The following is a 19412-nucleotide window of genomic DNA, read 5'->3' on the forward strand; positions in this document are numbered from 1 at the left end:
GGAAGTGACGAGGATGACAGTACACTCGCCAGTATTGATTACTGCTACAGAGTAGTGTGTGGCGTGCCTCAGTCCTTTAAGGAAGCCATAGTTTCCCCAGAGTCGAGTAAGTGGGAGAGAGCGATGGATGAGGAGATGAGGTCCTTAGAGGACAACCACACCTTTACCCTCACCAAGTTACCAGAGGGCAGACAGACAGTGGGAGGGAAATGGGTGTACTCAATCAAGGAAGGGATTGAAGGCCACGAAAAGTACAAAACGAGATATGTAGCTAAGGGTTTCAGTCAGAGGGAGGGGATAGACTATGGGGAAACATTCTCCCCCACGGCCAATCTGACCAGTGTAAGGGTAGTGGTTCAGAAAGCAGCTGAGGACAACCTGATTTTACATCAGATGGATGTGAAGACAGCCTATCTGCATGCACCCATAGATAGGGAGATATATATGGAACAACCGGAAGGTTACGAAAAGAAAGGAGAGAAGCTAGTGTGCAAGCTAGAAAAATCCATTTACGGCCTGAAACAGTCTGGGCGAAATTGGAACGAGATGCTTCACACATCTACAGAATCCAGTAGACCCCTGTGTTTACTCAAGGGAGTCAAAAGAGTCAGGAAAAGTGATCGTCATTTGGGTGGATGATTTGATCATCGCAGCAGACAACACTAGAAACCTAGATCAGGTGAAAGGTATGCACTCCACCAGATTCAAAATGAAAGACCTTGGCAGGTTAAAGCATTTCCTAGGCATGGACTTTGAACAGTCTGCCAATTGTGTAACAGTATCCCAGAAGAGATATGTGGAAAAGATCCTGAAACGTTTTGACATGCAGGAATGTAGAACAAGGGAAACACCATGTGATCAAAAACTGGATTACCAGGAGGATGCTCAGAAACTGACAGATGTAAAAATGTACAGGGAAGCTGTGGGTAGCCTCATCTATTTGACAACATGTACTCGCCCTGACCTATGTTTTGTAGTGAGTAAGTTGTCACAGCATTTTGCTGATCCCACAGAGGAGCACTGGATTACGGTAAAACATGTTTTTCGTTATCTCAAAGGTACAGTAGGTAAACAGCTGTGCTTCAGAAAGAGCAGCGAGGGCTTAGGGCTTAAAGCCTACAGTGATGCAGACTGGGCTGCTGACATCACATACAGAAGGAGTACCACAGGATATTGTGTTAGTTTGAACACAAACAGCTCACTGGTTTCATGGAAAACAAAGAAGCAGCCCACAGTGGCACTGTCAACTTGTGAAGCCGAATACATGGCTCTGGCCATGACAATACAGGAGTGTATTTATCTAGAACAACTGCTCGAAGGGATGGATACCTATGTGTAACTGAGGGGTACAATTCCCTGACTGTATTGAGAGTATGGTATCATTAAACCACTACTTAGTTATGTACTTTAATTACTGGCCATACAGTACACGGTATATATGGTGAACACCCACACAATAATACGGCTTAACAAAGAAAGTCATATTTAGAAGTATTTATTATCAGAGCAGCAACAGTAGGTTACAATATTGAGAATTATGAATTGCGCTTATATGGCGAAGAACACTTAAGTAGGTCAAGAGCGTAAGTCCATGAGCATATTAAGATGGGTATAATTAATACCACCTGTAGCATAAGAATTACATAAGGCACACTCGTAGTCAGCTGGAGATACTAAGGGGGTTCCCTCCGGTTGTAAGCCAGCAGGGGAGAGGAATGGTCGGGAGCAAAGTCTGGATCAACGAGGAATAAAGAGACTCCAGATACAGGAGACGGTGCAATAATCCTTTGGTCCGTAGACAAAGCAACAGCTATACTCCGGTATGCATGGCAGCATGGATGAAAGCTAGCCAGCCTCTGTGGGTCCTAGAGGCGGGCTCGACGGTGCTCCTCACAGGGTAGATCCCACACAGCAGTGGGGTAGATGGTTCTCTGCTCCAGCAGCCACAGTACCAAAGCAATATAATCCAGCCAGAAAAGGCTCTGCATTCGTCGGTGTAGGTTCTCCGGTGTACATATCCAACGGTTCTCGTCTAGGACTCCTCGGATGGCGGCACGAGGTTAGGCCGCCCAGCCTGGATAAGTGCACTAGCTCGGTACGACGAACCGGTGGTAATGCTGGTCACTGTAGAACGGTAGCCGCACGATACACTATAAATAATAGACTATTACTTTACAATAGAATAAGTCGAACTCGACGATACAGCGTTAAACTCTGACACTTTAGCTATCAATTCGCACACGGTTCTCAAGGCTCTATTTAGGGGCAAAAAGGGCCCACTTCACGGCACGTTGTATCGTGGTGAAGGCTTCAACTTGTTGGGTCAACTAATTGCTGTATCCACCTGCAACGTATTTATACGTAAGGTGAATAATCTAGTGCCAACCTCAGTTCTGTCTCGTATTACTGCGCAAACCTGGACATGTTGAGACATGTCTTGGCGGTGGCTTTGAACTCGACATTGGGGGTATGGTCGTTGGCGCCTAGGGGTCGCTGTCCAATAGGAGAACGAATATTATGGTCTGGCCTGTACCTAGGTAAAGGGATATTCCGTGTATATGTACAAAGAATATACAAGGGATATCAGACGATATACAAATATTATACAATATATCTCAAGTAATAAATATATATATTCGGTTTAATCTGACCCTTTGTAACAGCCGCCTCCTAATTAGGCCGCACCTAATTAGATAAGCAGAGACAGATTAACCGTCTTGTCCACTACTCAATGTCCGTTGTGAGGAGTAGGGCAATTCACAAAGTCAGTGGGTCATGGTCGTCAGCAAGGGAGTCAGGTAGCCTTGGCAACTCTATCAGCCTCGCCACGGGTCGGGTGTATGTCCGTCCCTGGACGAGCACTTCTGCCGCTCTGACCTTTCCGTCGGCACCAGTGATCACTTTGCTTACGCGGCCGGCCGGCCACATAGCTCGGGGTAGTGACTGGTCTATAATCATGACGACTGTGCCCTCCGTCAAATTGTCTCTTTCTTTTACCCATTTCTGGCGGGTCTGTAGAGACGGTAGATAGTGGAGGAGGAAACTGTTCCAAAACTTGTCAGCCAATACTTGACTGTACCTCCACATTCTTCGGCCGTTCGCTTCCTCAGGTCTGTACACTGTCTGTGGGAGCGCGGGGTCCAGCCGCCCCATCAAGAGAGTGTTGGGGGTGACTGGGTCGACATCTGCTACATCACTTGAGACGTAACCGAGGGGCTTTGAGTTCACTACTCCCTCGATTTCCGTGAGGACTGTCGTGAGGACTTCTTCCGCCACGGTCTGGGCCCCAAGCAAGGCGTACAGGGCTGTCTTTATTGAACGTACTTCTCGTTCCCAGGTTCCCCCGAAGTGAGGTGCATTCGGGGGGTTAAACTGGAAATCAATCTGAGAGGGAGCGAGGTGGGTCTTAAGTTCTGGGCCCATAGCTTGGAAGCTCTCTCTCAGCTCTCTTTCTCCGCCTTTGAAGTTTGTCCCGTGATCAGACAATAATATAGACGGTTTTCCTTTCCGCGCTGTGAATCTCCGGAAGGCCATAAGGAATGAGTCCGTACTCATGGTTGGAAGGAGTTCTATGTGTATCGCTCGGGTGGTCATGCATTTGAATACAATACCCCACCTCTTCTCCGTCCCTCTTCCTTTCTTCACATACAGCGGGCCGAAGCAGTCCATACCGGTGGAGTGAAAGGGCTTGTCGCCGAGTCGGAGGCGACAGGGGGGTAGGTCAGCCATCCTGGGTATACTGGGCTGTGCTCGCCACTTGCGACAGTCTAGACAGGTCCGCTGGAAGCGTCGTACTGCTTCTCTTCCTTGCAGTATCCAATAGCGACGTCTGATCTCAGCGAAGACTCTCTCTGCCCCAGCGTGGTGCACGTCCTCGTCGTATTTCTTCATGATGAGCTCTGTGACCTTGTGTCGGCTGTTGAGAACTATCAGGAACTTGACGTCATCCGTTAAGTCCGGGGCCCTTCTCAGACCACCACCCACTCTGATGAGATCATGGGCGTCGCGCTCAGGGGCCAAGTGGAGCAGTCTGCTGTCTGACGGGACTGGCTTTGATCCCTGCAGACAGTCTAGCTCGTCGGGGAACGAGTTTCTTTGGGCTCGCTGTAGCAGAAGGAGTTCTGCTTCTTCGTAATTAGCTGCATTAATGTCAGTAGTGGAGGGAACCTCAGGGTGGTGCCACAGGAATGTCTTTAACTGCGCACTCTCAAGGGTGGGGCAGTCGTCTATGTTGGGGTCTGTGGGGACTGGTGTGTGCGTCAACCCACAGAACATAGATTTCTTCATATCTGCCTCCTCTTGACTAGCCTCCCGTGGGGTGGGGTTAGGCCACTCTTCTTCCGGGAGCTTGAGGAACTCGGGACCGTCACTATAGAGATTGTGACGTGTGAGGTCATCCAGGGACATTCCCCGTGTGATGACGTCTGCTGGGTTCTGTTTTGTGTCCACGTACCTCCAGCATGCTGATTCTGTTAAATCTTGGATCTCTGTGATTCTGACTCCCACGAAGACCTTGTGTCTACACGAATCGGACTGGATCCATGTGAATACGGTCATGGAGTCTGACCACAGGATTGTTCTTTGCACCGGAATGGTGAGTTCACGCTGGATTAACGTGGCGAGTTGCGCTCCTACTAGGGCTGCGCAGAGCTCTAGACGCGCGATCGATTGTTGCTTGCGGGGGGCTATCCTTGAACGAGCCAGGATGAAGGCGGTATGTATTTCTCCTCCCTCCTCTCGGGCCCGCAAGTAGGCCACCGAACCGTAGGCTACTTCGGAGGCGTCGCTGAAGACGTGCAGGTCCATCTGACACGTCTCCAGCCGCACTGTGGGTGGGAAGTAGCTGCGGCGTATGTTGACACCTGGGAGCGAGCTGAGTTCTGTTTCCCACTCTCTCCATGTGGAAGCAAGGTGGTCGGGTATGGGGTTGTCCCAGCCCTGGTCCTTGTCCCACAGCTCTCGCACAATCATTTTTGCCCTGGTGGTGTAAGGTAGAATACATCCCAACGGGTCATATTGTCTGGCGAGTGTTCTGTATACACTCCGTCTGGTGGTCGGTAGTGAAATCGACCTTCCCTGCTCCTTGGTCAGGGGTGTGTGTCTATAATGGAGCGAGTCTGTTTTGAAGCGCCAGACTAGTCCTAGTGTCATTTCTTGGGCTTCACCTGGGATGGTCGCCATCCAGGTCTCGCTGCTTGCTGCCTTGTCCTCTGGGGAGAGGCTGCGCAGTACTTGAGGGTCGCTGCTGGCCCACTGCCGGAGATCAAAGCCGCCTTTGATCAGGGAGGCGCGGAGCTTGAGTAGGAGGGCCTCGGCCTCTTCTGGCGTCGAGACGCTTTGCAGACAGTTGTCCACGTAGAAACTCTTCTCTACACTTTGTCGGACCTCCTCGTCAGCTGCTGGGTCCTCTGCGACATGTTTTTGCAGTGCGAACGTAGCACAGCATGGGCTGCATGTGGTTCCGAAAGGGAGGACTTCCCATTGATAGATGGATGGTTGCTCATCCCCGATCCTCTCTCTCCATAAGAACCGCAGCAGGGGCTTGTCCTCTTCCACTAGTCGCACCTGCAGGAACATCCCTTTGATGTCGCCGCTGATGGCCACCTTGTTTTGGCGGAAACGTAGCAACACGCCTAGTAGAGAGGGGCCGAGTGTTGGACCGGGCAAGAGTTCTTTATTCAGATTTTGTAATCCGATCTGGTAGCTGCAGTTAAACACAATACGATCCTTGCCGTTGTGGTGGACCTTGTGGTGGGGCACGTACCATGATTCGGTCGTCTGATCGGCCTCTTGAACGTCAATTTTCTTTATGTGTCCCGCTGTGATTAGCTTGTCAATCTCAGCGCGGTACACAGTGGCTTGAGCGGGGTCTCTGGCTAGGCGCCACTCGGTGTTCAGTAGATATCGCTCCGTTGCTTTTTTTGAGGCGTGGAAGGTGGGCATACCCTCTCGCCTCAAGAGTGGAGTTGCGTATCTCATCACTCCATTGACCTCGACTCTCTTTGTCCTCTGCTCGAGGAGGGCTATGGCATAAATGTCTTCCTTGGAACGAATGTGTTTCTTTTCGTTCTTAAAGGGCATTGTCTCTAGTGTCCATAGCCTCTCAACGTGCTGTAAGAGGGTGGTGTCTTCTTCTGTCACTCTGGAGTGGAGGCAGCGAGTGGCTGCTGGTCAGTTGGGAGACCTGGAGAGGGGGCCTTGTAGTGTCCATCCTAGGCGGGTCTTGACTGCTGCTGGACAGCCTCTGGGCCCAATGTGGACCCGGTCCGTTGGGACGATGAGGTGTGCATGGTCGGATCCTATGAGCAGGGTCGGGGTGGCTCTGTCGATGAGCGGTATAGGTAGTTGACGCAGGTGCACGTATTTTTCCCTCAGCTTGGAGATGGGGTAGGTGTACCGCGACAGGCCTATGTCTTGGCTGGTGAAAGCGTTAGTGATCCTATACCGCCTCTCTGGCTGCCCGCTTGCTGCGATAGTGAAGGAGACGTTCTCACCCTTTATTGTCTTCAGGTCTCTTCTTATAGTACGAATTGTCATCGTTTCTTCGCTCCCCCGCAGACCCAGCTGGGCTGCAGCGGATGCGAGGAGGAGTCTTTTCTGACCCGTCGTCAAGGACGGCGTAAGTGTCCATGACCTTGTCCTCGTAGCTTAATGTCACTCGGACCACTTTCAAGAGCACTCGGGAGCTCCCGCTGCTGGCGGGGTCAATATACATGACGCTTACTCTGGTGCTGCTTGGGGGTGCGAGTTTCTTCCTGTTGCTGTCATGCAAGACGTCCAAGTGGGCGCTGTCACACCGGCTGCACCTCTTCTTCAAGCGGCACTCGGCTGCCATCTGGCTGCACGCACAGCGGTAACAGCGGCGGTTGGACTTTATCCATTGACTCACCTCGTCGGCGGTCATCTTCTTGAAAGTGTCACATTGTGACAGCCAATGTTCTTTCTCGCAGTACTGGCATACAATCTTCCACTCCTCTTTCGTCGAGGGGGTGTTGTGGTTCTTGTTCCGCGGTACTGATTCGGCTTGGTGCATGACGGTCACCAGCCTGCGGTTATCGTTGGATCTCCGAGGTCCATCTCTGGGGCTTGGTCCACTCCGCACGAACGTATCCAGTCGTAGGCTGCTGACTTCTCTCGCGAGGAAGTCGGCCAGGTCTAGGAGGGATGGCTCGGGACCGTCGGGATCACGGTGGTCTCTTTGCCGCCTGAAGCGCTCTTGTCGGGCTGCAGGGAGCTTCTCTAATATCCTTTCTACATTAGAGTTAGCGTACAGTTCGTGTCTACCCTTTTCCTTTTGGGCCCCCAGCATCCCTACCAGGGATTGTACCTTGATAGAGAGGTCATCCAATGAGCGATTGTCTGTGGCTGGGGGGAGACGGTCAATATTCCTTATCTCTTGTATCACGTAGTCCCATATGCGTCCATAACGCTGGTCGAGGGCTACTAGAGCAGCGGTGTATGGGGTACTTGAGTTGGAATATGCCAGCGCTATATTATGCGCTCTGGGCACCTTCAGGTGCTTGAGGAGGATAGCATATTTGTACGACTCATCAGGGACGTCGGACATCATAGTCTCTAAGCACATCCGTAATTCCGTGTACTGTGCTCTGTCCTCGTGCGTGAAATCCGGGAACGTTGGTGTGCCAAGGTACGATGCCATGGATGGCTGGCACATCGGTGAGCGTTGGGGAAGAGGCCTCCTGGGCGAGTCTCCCCGTACGTATCGTCGTGGGCTGGTACTTGGTGGGTACCAAAGCCAGGGTACCCAGGTGCTGTTCCTCGGGGCTGGCTGTGCGTCAAACTCACCCCTGAGTTGAGTCGGGGGTCTGTAGCGCAGGGCCTCGGGGGTAAAGTCTGGGCTGTACTGGACCTCCTGGTCCTGTGGAGTACGATGCTGCTGGTGGGCTTGACCTTCCTCCTCTTCCTCTTCCTCTGCTAGGTCTTCTAGATCTTGAAGTCGTCTATTCAGTCTCTCGGCGGCATAGGCCGGTTCTTCCCGGTTGCTGGGTCTCGCATGGACCGGTCGGGGAGGGGGTTCGGAGACGTGGATAGGCTCTTTCTGTTGGCCGGGCTCCGGGTCGCTTGGTCGGGTAGGGGAAGGTGCCCTAGACCCTTGTCTTGATGATGCCCTGGAGCTCCGTGCGGAGAGAGGGGGTGTCGCCCTGGCAATCAATTGCTCCATTATCTGCGCTTGTAGTCGGTCGCGCTCTGCTTCGCGCTTGATGTGAGCGAGGTCGCACTCTGCTTCGCGCTGGGCTTGGGCTGCGTCGCGCTGTGCATTGGCGGCGTCGCGCTGTGCATCGGCGGCGGCGCGCTGGGCATCGGTGCGGTCTCTTTCAATATTCTCTTCCGTCTGGAGGCGTCTGGTCTCCAGGCGTATGCGGTCGTCTTCACTCCTTTGCTGCGCCTGGAAGCGCTCTCGCTGGGTCGCAGAGTGTTTGCGTTCACTAAGGGCTTGCGCTTGGAGTTGCGCGTGAAGGCGCTCTCTTTGGTCTGCAGATTGTTCGCGCTCACTCAGTTGTTGAGCCTGCAGGCGTTCTCTTTCCATGGTAGAGTGTTCGCGCTCACTTAGCTGTTGCGCCCGGAGGCGCTCTTGTTCCATGGAAGAATGTTCGCGCTCGCTAAGCGTCTGTGCTTGGAGTCGATCGCGTTCAGTGGAGGCTGCCAGGGTGGCGATGAATGCCTGCGCCAGCATCTTGTCCGCCTCGCTGGGGGAAGACACTGATGGAGGTGATCGGCTTCTGACAGTGCTCGTTGGAGATCCGTTCTCCTGGCGCGCTCCGAGGAGGTCTATCTCCTGGGCGCGCTTCTCTTCTGGTAGTGGGTCGGGTTCCGTCCCTAGAGCGCTTTCTTTATCCTGGAGCTCTCCGGGGACCGTCCCGTTGACGTTGTCGGGGGGTATAGTCATGTCATGTCCCTCCTGGTCCCCCCCGTGAGCTTGGTCAGTTACGTTAGAACCCACTAGGGTCTCTACTGGCAAGGTCGCCTGGTCGTTAGGGTTTGACATGCTTTTACTATCCGCTTTTCCCGCATTTAACGTCTGTATAAAGCTAGGTATTAGACTGGCAGCGTAGTCCTCTAGGTAAGGAGGTGGCTGACGTCTGCGCTGCGGGCGTTCTAGCTTAGGAGAGCCGTTTGTGGAGTGTTCACCGCTGGCCATGGTTAATATCAATATTATATTTAGATATTACACTGATATTCCTCCGGCTCGAAGGACCAATTGTAACTGAGGGGTACAATTCCCTGACTGTATTGAGAGTATGGTATAATTAAACCACTACTTAGTTATGTACTTTAATTACTGGCCATACAGTACACGGTATATATGGTGAACACCCACACAATAATACAGCTTAACAAAGAAAGTCATATTTAGAAGTATTTATTATCAGAGCAGCAACAGTAGGTTACAATATTGAGAATTATGAATTGCGCTTATATGGCGAAGAACACTTAAGTAGGTCAAGAGCGTAAGTCCATGAGCATATTAAGATGGGTATAATTAATACCACCTGTAGCATAAGAATTACATAAGGCACACTCGTAGTCAGCTGGAGATACTAAGGGGGTTCCCTCCGGTTGTAAGCCAGCAGGGGAGAGGAATGGTCGGGAGCAAAGTCTGGATCAACGAGGAATAAAGAGACTCCAGATACAGGAGACGGTGCAATAATCCTTTGGTCCGTAGACAAAGCAACAGCTATACTCCGGTATGCATGGCAGCATGGATGAAAGCTAGCCAGCCTCTGTGGGTCCTAGAGGCGGGCTCGACGGTGCTCCTCACAGGGTAGATCCCACACAGCAGTGGGGTAGACGGTTCTCTGCTCCAGCAGCCACAGTACCAAAGCAATATAATCCAGCCGGAAAAGGCTCTGCATTCGTCGGTGTAGGTTCTCCGGTGTACATATCCAACGGTTCTCGTCTAGGACTCCTCGGATGGCGGCACAAGGTTAGGCCGCCCAGCCTGGATAAGTGCACTAGCTCGGTACGACGAACCGGTGGTAATGCTGGTCACTGTAGAACGGTAGCCGCACGATACACTATAAATAATGGACTATTACTTTACAATAGAATAAGTCGAACTCGACGATACAGCGTTAAACTCTGACACTTTAGCTATCAATTCGCACGCGGTTCTCAAGGCTCTATTTAGGGGCAAAAAGGGCCCACTTCACGGCACGTTGTATCGTGGTGAAGGCTTCAACTTGTTGGGTCAACTAACTGCTGTATCCACCTACAACGTATTTATACGTAAGGTGAATAATCTAGTGCCAACCTCAGTTCTGTCTCGTATTACTGCGCAAACCTGGACATGTTGAGACATGTCTTGGCGGTGGCTTTGAACTCGACATTGGGGGTATGGTCGTTGGCGCCTAGGGGTCGCTGTCCAATAGGAGAACGAATATTATGGTCTGGCCTGTACCTAGGTAAAGGGATATTCCGTGTATATGTACAAAGAATATACAAGGGATATCAGACGATATACAAATATTATACAATATATCTCAAGTAATAAATATATATATTCGGTTTAATCTGACCCTTTGTAACACTATGTATATAAGAAGACTGTTGTTTATGAGGACAACCAGGGAACCATTGCCATTGCGAGAAACCCTGTGTGCCGACAGAGGTGTAAGCATGTGGATATAAAGTACCATTTCATCAGATCTGTCATCAGAGAAGAAAGGATGACACTGGTTTATTGTCCAACAGACGACATGGTAGCAGACGCTATGACGAAGCCTGCTTCCAAACTGAAACTGAAAAGATTTGCAGAGGTCATGTTTGGTGTGTAAATATTGACTGTCATATTCTTTTTGATGTTCTAAACTGTGTTATTTTCTTTGTAAATAGTTTTGAAGAAGTCGTACAGTGTGTTAAAACAACCCTAAGTGGGAGTGTTAAAGTTAGAAGTTATATGTAGGGTTGCAATTAACTGTCTAACTGTACTCAACTGCTTCCACTGACTGTATGTATATCTGTGTCCACTGGAGGGCGATATAGGCGGAGCCATTCATGATGCCACCAGGTGGCGAGTATAAATAGAGTTGTCTCCTCCTCCTCTACTTCTTCTCACATCTGCCTCTCACGGAGAGGAGATCTCAATGTGCTGCTGTGCTATGAATCATTGTACATAATAAACCACGCTGATTAAGGGCTAAAGGTAGAAACCATGCCTCATGTCTATATTATTGTCGCCCCATAGCCAATTCTGTCAACATATTGGCTGACTGTTGTCATGGTGTATCCTCTCTGTTGTTCTATTGGCTGACTGTTGTCATGGTGTCTCCTCTATGTTGTTCTATTGGCTGACTGTTGTCACAGTGTCTCATCTCTTTTGTTCTATTGGCTGACTGTTGTCATGGTGTCTCCTGTCCAGGTTGTCCAGCTGAGAACAGTGAGGACTGTAGGAACCCCTTCAACGTCTTCCAGGGCTGCATGTGTCTGCTGACTCTGGACAACCAACCCGTAGACCTGATCACAGTGCAGCAAAGGTTGCTGGGAAACTACAGCCACCTGCAGATCGACATGTGTGGCATCATCGACAGGTCAGTCCATGAAAAACACAACTTGGGGTAATCCCTTGTGTATTACTGGCTAGACACTTTGTTTCATTGTCTTTTCAAGTGAAAAGAAGTCGAGATTGCCTGTTTTATTGCAGTTTTCTGGTAATTAACACTTTAATCGCCGGGAACGCCGTAACTCGTCTTTGCTCGCCATGCTCATTCTGCCGAAGACGCCGTAACTCGTCTTTGATATCAATATTTCAAAAATCTGTGATTGAAATCATATTTCTCCTCCGGAGAAATGAGATGTACTGGTGAGCTCCACTCAACTGTCTAACGGTTCAAGAGCGCCATCTGGTGGCCGATTGGCAGATCGGCCAACAGGACGTGATGCGCCAAACAGGAAGTGCTCATCCATATTTCGTCCGGGCACTCGCGATCGTTAGCCGGACTCCATCTCAACACACTGCATAATCAATCGCTCGCCCTAACTCAATAAACAACGTTATTTGGACGTATATAGTATTATACAACCTGGAAATGGTTCATCTATATCAACATCCCATAATCGAAAACTGTCTACTCCAAGCTGATCGTCCAACGGCGCGAGGAAGATATGGTAAGATCCAGCGTTATTTTCTAACGTGTTCCATATAAACTGCTCTGATGACCATATGACCCACACTAGACGAATGATATAACGTTGCCCACAGAATTATAAACGACCCCCCGCCCATCCGGTCAATATCAGATGATACGTGGTAACTTCTAGAAGTACCTCCAGTTGAAATTTTTCATCTGGCACCGATCGCTACCAAACTGTATTTGATCATCAATATAATGCATTTGGGACTATAAATCAAGTTCTGGAGAAAGCTGCAGAAAACGATAAAAACATACTTATACTTTAGACCATATTTTAGTATGAATATGTGAATGAAAAAGTATAACGTTGCTACACCCTGAACAATGGATATAGGACATTGAATGGGCCATAATAATGTCAATTTAGCAATAGAATTTAAAAAGTTATAGCCCTGCAAAGAAGGGGAACTTCTCCATAGACAAATAGAGCTGGCTAGGGATGGTAAATTATGAATTTAACTATGGCGATCAAAGTGTTAATGGATTATTTGAAAGTCATGGGTTGGTTACAGTGAGGACTGTGCCAGCACTGGATCTTTTTTACCATGTTTTCCAATTTTTCTCTCAGCCTATTTAGTCTTTTAACTTCATATGAAGTAGAACATTTTCGAGGTAAGATGTGTTTTCTTTATCATTTTGTCTTTGGACAGTGTCATTTATTTTCTGAGCTTTCAAATGGTCCTTCAAATATTATGTTCAGAGCGGGCCACAGTTTCAAAATAACCACGTTGTATTCCAGTCCTTCTGACGGCTGTCTGGTCAACTTAGCACACTGCTATATCTGTTTCCTCGTTGTTCTTTCAACAGACCAACAGTTTCTATTTTTGTCTCTTTATCAGCACCTGTGGTTCTAAAGTTGTCAGCTTTGTTTGAGGCTGCTTTGATCATATTGTTATTATTTCTGTCATCACTGACATCATTGCTAACATCATCAGGAGAATCATCAAAAACAACAACAACAACAACAACAACAACAACAACAACAACAACAACAACAACAACAACAATATTGTTACGGAATACATAATCTAGTGGAGTGTCAACACATGTTTTAACCTGTTAATGTCCGGCACCCCTTATACAGGCGTCACACACAAGTGCGCACTTCATGGTACTTTGCCCTTGTCTTTCGGCCTAGCGCTGTATTTTGGCCGATCAACCTACACATTGTTGGAAAGCTAAAATGGCTGCCCTTCGATTGACACCCTGCTCAACCTATTACATGCTTCCAATCTTGGTGTTAGCCTACATACACAATAGAGCTAGGTAGTGGACCGAATGAAACATGTCTACTCGGGACTGTGTCGGAGGTCAGAAGAGAACGTTTATTGGTACATGCGCCTTAATAAACATGACAACGGGTCCTCGCAGGAACCAACAGTTGTCCAGAATAGTGCCTGTAAATGAGACTGATTAATCCTATATCACTTTATTACATTATGTCCAACAAATATAATTTCAAAGGAGCAGAGGCAGAACAAATACTGTCTTACCATCAAACGCATCACCATAATTCATAGGACAATTATGAACTCTCCTCTAGGCTGTAGACACAACACACAATGCTGCTCACCACAGAGAGAATTACGCCCCAGTGGTTTTAACTGAATATCTCTCCATGTTTCTCATATTATAGACATATTCAGATAATGTTCCTAAAAATCTCTGCTGACTGACTAGTACATCGTATGGTTATAATACTGTACATATTTTGCTCCAAAGCTAAGTTTATCTAGTCAATAAAGTTCCCTTGAATATATGAAATATGAAATAATATTAAATATCTGACACGACAGGGTGAGTGCAATTACTGTTCCACATGCCAGGCCGAACGCCATATGAACCTATAGGCAGTGGTAAAAAGTACTTTTACTCAAGTACTGTACAATTTTGAGCTACTTGTACTTTATGTGAGTATTTTCATTTTAGGGAATTTTATACTTTTACTTCACTACATTTCAAGGGAAATATTGTACTTTTAACTCCACTACACATTTATCTGAACCCATCAGTTACTAGTTACTTTGAAGAAATGGATTTTGCATAGAAAACATAATATATACAAAATAGATTATATACTTTCACATTTGAAGCCTGTCAACTTCAAGAGGACGTAATCAGAGCAGCATAACCCAACCACATACCACTTTAACACAACATATAGAGGTCAATGGACACACAAACGTCATGTAGAATGTATTATTTTTTTTTTCCGGTTTGACGACAGTATGTGACGGTCGCATCTGTCACAAGCTCCGCTCCATTTTTTGTTAATTTCGCTTAAAAACCTACTTTATACAACACTAATGTGTTTAAACCTCGACGTATATATTGACTAAGACCTTCAACTAACTATATCAACAGTCAAACGCGACATGCCAGCAAAGAAAGATAACTCAAAAAGCTGTGAAGCAGATTCTCCAACGGCAGACGGCGCGGTGACACGTTCCACAGGGAAGGGAAAAGCAGACGCTATAGAGAATAAAAAGCCCGACAATAGCATGGATTCTAACATCCAAACGACCTCAGCCGAGACAGTCATGGAGAGTATTTCACCCGACTTCAAAACGCTGATGACAGATATGATGAAGATCTTAACCGACAAGGTTACTGATATTTCTAAAGCTGTGGAAAGAGCCGAGATTAATGCTACCGCATTTAAGATAGCCATAGAGGCTAAATTTGAATATATCAAGACACAGGTTGTAGCACTATCCGATCGCATAACGGCGGTTGCAAATACTGGGATCGAATACTCACGGAAGCAAGAGGAGAAGAATAAGGAACTATCTGAAGCTATCGCCGAAGTATCGAAGGAAATGCAACTGGAAAACAAACAGCTCCGGCAGGCAATCCATGACAACAAGGAGGAAAACTTGATCCATCTGCTAGAAATAGAACGGCACGCCCGCAGATTCAATCTCCGTATAGTGGGTTTGGATGAATCAGTCATCTGCACAGATGACAAGTTTGCTGCAGTGCTATTCGAAATCCTAGGTTCTGAAATTTTAACTACAGAACCGATAGTGGACAAACGCTACAGAATTGGATCTGAAAACTACAATAATAACAACAAGGAAAGAGTGATAATTGCTAGTCTACGGGAAACTGCAACAAGAGACATGATTATCAGGGAATCACGCAAGAAATGGGGGAAACTGATGTACAAAGGGAAAAGAGTGTGGTTCTATGAAGATATGTGCAAAGAAGCCATAACTCTGCGGGCCCGCTACAAGGGTGTAGTAAACCGGCTATATGAGAAAGGTTTCCACCCCATCTTACGGTATCCAGCTAATCTTTCCATAGTTGAGGGAGAAGGAAAGAGATTCGTGCTACGTTCGCTTGAGGCGGCAGAAGATTACATGAAGAATATAAAAAGTGGATGACAAGACTCATCTTTCATGGAAAACGCTACAATTGCATGGACATAAAAAACGGCAACATACAAACTTTTGACAACAATGAGAAATAAGTAATTTGATATAAAACGCTAAACACCATATATATATATATAGATTCACGGTAATATGCAGATCTTGATTTGATACCGACCATTTTGGAACATTCTAGAATTTTCTACTCTATTTTTCTTACATGAAGGCCATGAGTCATAACGGAATATTCTGGAATATACTGGATTGTTATTGTTCTATGGCACAAGGAATGTACTGGAACATTAAAACATTAAAACACTCAACTCGGGGGTGGTCCCCACCTCCCTAAAACAAGCCAGAGTCACGCCGCTCATAAAAAAACCAACCCTGAACCCTACCGTCATAGGCAACTACCGTCCTGTCTCTCTTCTCTCCTTCCTTTCTAAAACACTTGAACGTGCTGTATCCAACCAACTTACTGCTTATCTCTTACAGAATGACCTCCTAGACCCTAAACCCTAATTCACTTAGCAAAAGCGAAAGGCCTCTCCTCTGTCCTGATTCTCCTAGATCTATCTGCAGCCTTCGACACAGTCAACCACCAGATCCTCCTTGCGGCCCTCGCAGGAATGGGAGTGGCTGGCTCTGCGCTGACATGGCTGTCATCATACCTCAATGACCGCTCCTACCAAGTGTCATGGAGAGGGACCCTGTCGGCCACCCGCCCCCTGCAGACGGGTGTCCCCCAGGGCTCGGTTTTAGGACCCCTTCTCTTCTCCCTCTACACTAAATCACTGGGTAACATTATCACGTCTCATGGCTTCTCCTACCATTGTTATGCCGACGATACTCAACTCTTCCTCTCCTTCCCTCCCTCAGATATCCACGTCTCTGAGCGGATCTCGGCCTGTCTGTCCGACATCTCAGCCTGGATGACGTCCAACCACCTCAAACTGAACCTAAGCAAAACAGAATTGCTCCACCTGCCGGCCAAATCCTCCCCCCTAACCGACCTTTCAATCACAGTCGAGAATGCAGCTGTGACTGCGTCCCCGACCGCCAAGAACCTTGGTGTTGTCCTCGACGACCAGTTGAACTTCTCTGCTCACATCGCAGCGACGACCAGAACCTGCCGATTCCTCCTGAGCAACGTCAGAAGGATCCGCCCCTTCCTGACAAAAGAAGCCACCCAACTCCTCGTCCAATCAACAGTCATCTCCCGCCTCGACTACTGCAATGCACTGCTCGCTGGCCTCCCGGCCACTGCCACTAAGCCTCTTCAACTCATTCAGAACGCAGCGGCCCGCCTGATCTCAAACCTACCGAAGTCGGCCCATGTCACCCCACTTCTTAGGGACCTGCACTGGCTCCCCATTGCTGCACGAATCCGCTTCAAGGCCCTCGACCTAGCATACCGTGCGGCAAAGGGAACCGCTCCCGCCTACCTCCGGTCAATGGTCTCTAACTACACACCCTCAAGACCCCTACGCCCTGCATCTTCTGGCCGCCTCAGACCTACTCCTATCCAAGCTCCGGGAGGGTCATCAAAGAGAAGTCGCCTATTCTCAGTCCTTGCCCCACAATGGTGGAATGAACTACCCACCCCAGTTAGGACAGCCGAATCACGTCCAATCTTTCGCCGTCGACTAAAGACGCACTTCTTCAACCATTATCTGAAAAAAAAAAAAAAAAAAAAAAATCTAACCCTAACTAACCGTACTGTCATGCACTTGTCCTAATAAACTAACCTACACTGTAGCACTCAACACTTTGATGAACATTGTTGCTCAGCTGATAGAGTTGTGCCCTTCCTGATGGCTTGTCGTACAGAACTTGTAAGTCGCTTTGGATAAAAGCGTCAGCTAAATGACTAAATGTAAATCTGCAAGTCACAAGCGGCGAGCAGCACTCTGGAATACAATACCTTTTTCAATGATGCGAAAGGGAACCGCTCCTGCCTACCTCCGGTCAATGGTCTCTAACTACACACCCTCAAGACCCCTACGCCCTGCATCTTCTGGCCGCCTCAGACCTACTCATATCCAAGCTCCGGGAGGGTCATCAAAGAGAAGTCGCCTATTCTCAGTCCTTGCCCCACAATGGTGGAATGAACTACCCACCCCAGTTAGGACAGCCGAATCACGTCCAATCTTTCGCCGTCGACTAAAGACGCACTTCTTCAACCATTATCTGAATAAAAAAAAAAAAAAAAAAAAAAAAAAAATCTAACCCTAACTAACCGTACTGTCATGCACTTGTCCTAATAAACTAACCTACACTGTAGCACTCAACACTTTGATGAACATTGTTGCTCAGCTGATAGAGTTGTGCCCTTCCTGATGGCTTGTCGTACAGAACTTGTAAGTCGCTTTGGATAAAAGCGTCAGCTAAATGACTAAATGTAAATCTGCAAGTCACAAGCGGCGAGCAGCACTCTGGAATACAATACCTTTTTCAATGATGGCCCCGTGAAATAACAACGATATGAGACTTGGTCAGGAAATAGATGTGAAGAACAACGACCACCATAACAGATTAATGATCACGCATGACGGGGGACGATCTGCATACAAGTATTTAAAATTATCCTTGTCGTTTAGATGTGTAAACATGCAAAGGTATTTAAAAAAATGTAAGTAGATATTCCCGGATTATATGGGTTTTCGATATCTAATTCTAAACATCACTATTTCTTATTCTTTATTTCTTTATTCTGAAATGTTCTAACCAATAAATGTTAATAGAAGGTTTAAAAAAAAAAAGAGGTTTAAATGAGTATACCAATTGAGGTATAATTTTCATTCTGTTATAATTACATTAACGGGAGAGAGGCTTGGTCACAGGTGACATTCTATTAAATTAGAATTAAAAGATTATATGGTATACATAGGAAAGATTAGGATAAATTGCTCATTCTGGGCAGACCGGAGGTGCAGGAAAGGAAGAAGTTGTACACGAAGGAGGTATCAAATAGGTACCTTGTACGACTCTGTAAGGGAGGGGGGATCAGTTTTTTTTTTGTATATATGTATGTTTTTATGCTCGGCTCTCAACGGGACCTCAACGGTGGGATGTAAATCCATTGTGAATTCGCACTCCAGAAATATTACCAACAAATACAAATCAATATGTATAGATTATGGCTAGTTTGAATATAATGATCTGGAACACTGGGGGAATACATAATCAACATAAACGCAAAAGCGTGCTCACATTGATGAAAAACAAACAGGTTGATGTGGCTCTCTTAAGCGAAACGCACATTTTAGTGGGAGACAAAGCTACGTTAGCGGACAACACATACCATAACATTAGTCACTCTTCCTTTGGAACGAGAACCCGTGGAGTTGCTAGTCATGAAACGGAAATTTAATATTGAATTGAAGGGAGTATGGTCTGATGCAGATGGTCGGATAACCATAGCTAAGATTATACACAAGAATAGGAAAATAGCGTTGGTTTGATTGATTGATGATTTGATATTTTTTATTTTCGTGTCTTACATACAGATGTATGCCCAGCCCATATGGGCTTACAAGACACATAACAACAATAAGTATATAATAATATACTTTACCAATTACTTAACAAATGACATAGACCAAGATGGCCATAAAAAAAGAAAAATACAAGAAAATACAATAAAACGTAATATAACACAAGCTGTACTCAATGTAAATAAACAGAAAAACAGAAAAACAAGGTGAATTCAAATACAATTATATAGGATACAGTGTGTTTTGTCTCAGGTGCCATGCCTTCTCCAAAAATCCTGCAAAACCGAAGATGTCCTCCACAAAAAAACAACTCAACATACAGCTCTCAGACTGCCAAAACAAATCTGGGTTTGCAATTTGAATTTTTTCAAATAAAGCCCTCCTCAAAG

The 19412-nt window shown here is 47.1% G+C and overlaps 1 protein-coding gene across 1 annotated transcript in view; it reads left to right on the forward strand.

The window, feature by feature from the left end:
• cntnap3 (contactin associated protein family member 3) overlaps positions 1-19412 on the forward strand; it is a gene marked incomplete at both ends in the record, with an annotated part of 430462 nt that overhangs the window by 196981 nt on the left and 214069 nt on the right. Inside the window, one exon of the mRNA XM_084312145.1 lies at positions 11381-11549. Within this exon, the coding sequence (XP_084168271.1) occupies positions 11381-11549 (169 nt within the window). The remainder of the gene's footprint in view (positions 1-11380; positions 11550-19412) is intronic.

This window comes from Notolepis coatsorum (genome assembly GCF_963971535.1).
Source record: "Notolepis coatsorum genome assembly, chromosome: 4".
NCBI lineage: Eukaryota > Metazoa > Chordata > Actinopteri > Aulopiformes > Paralepididae > Notolepis > Notolepis coatsorum.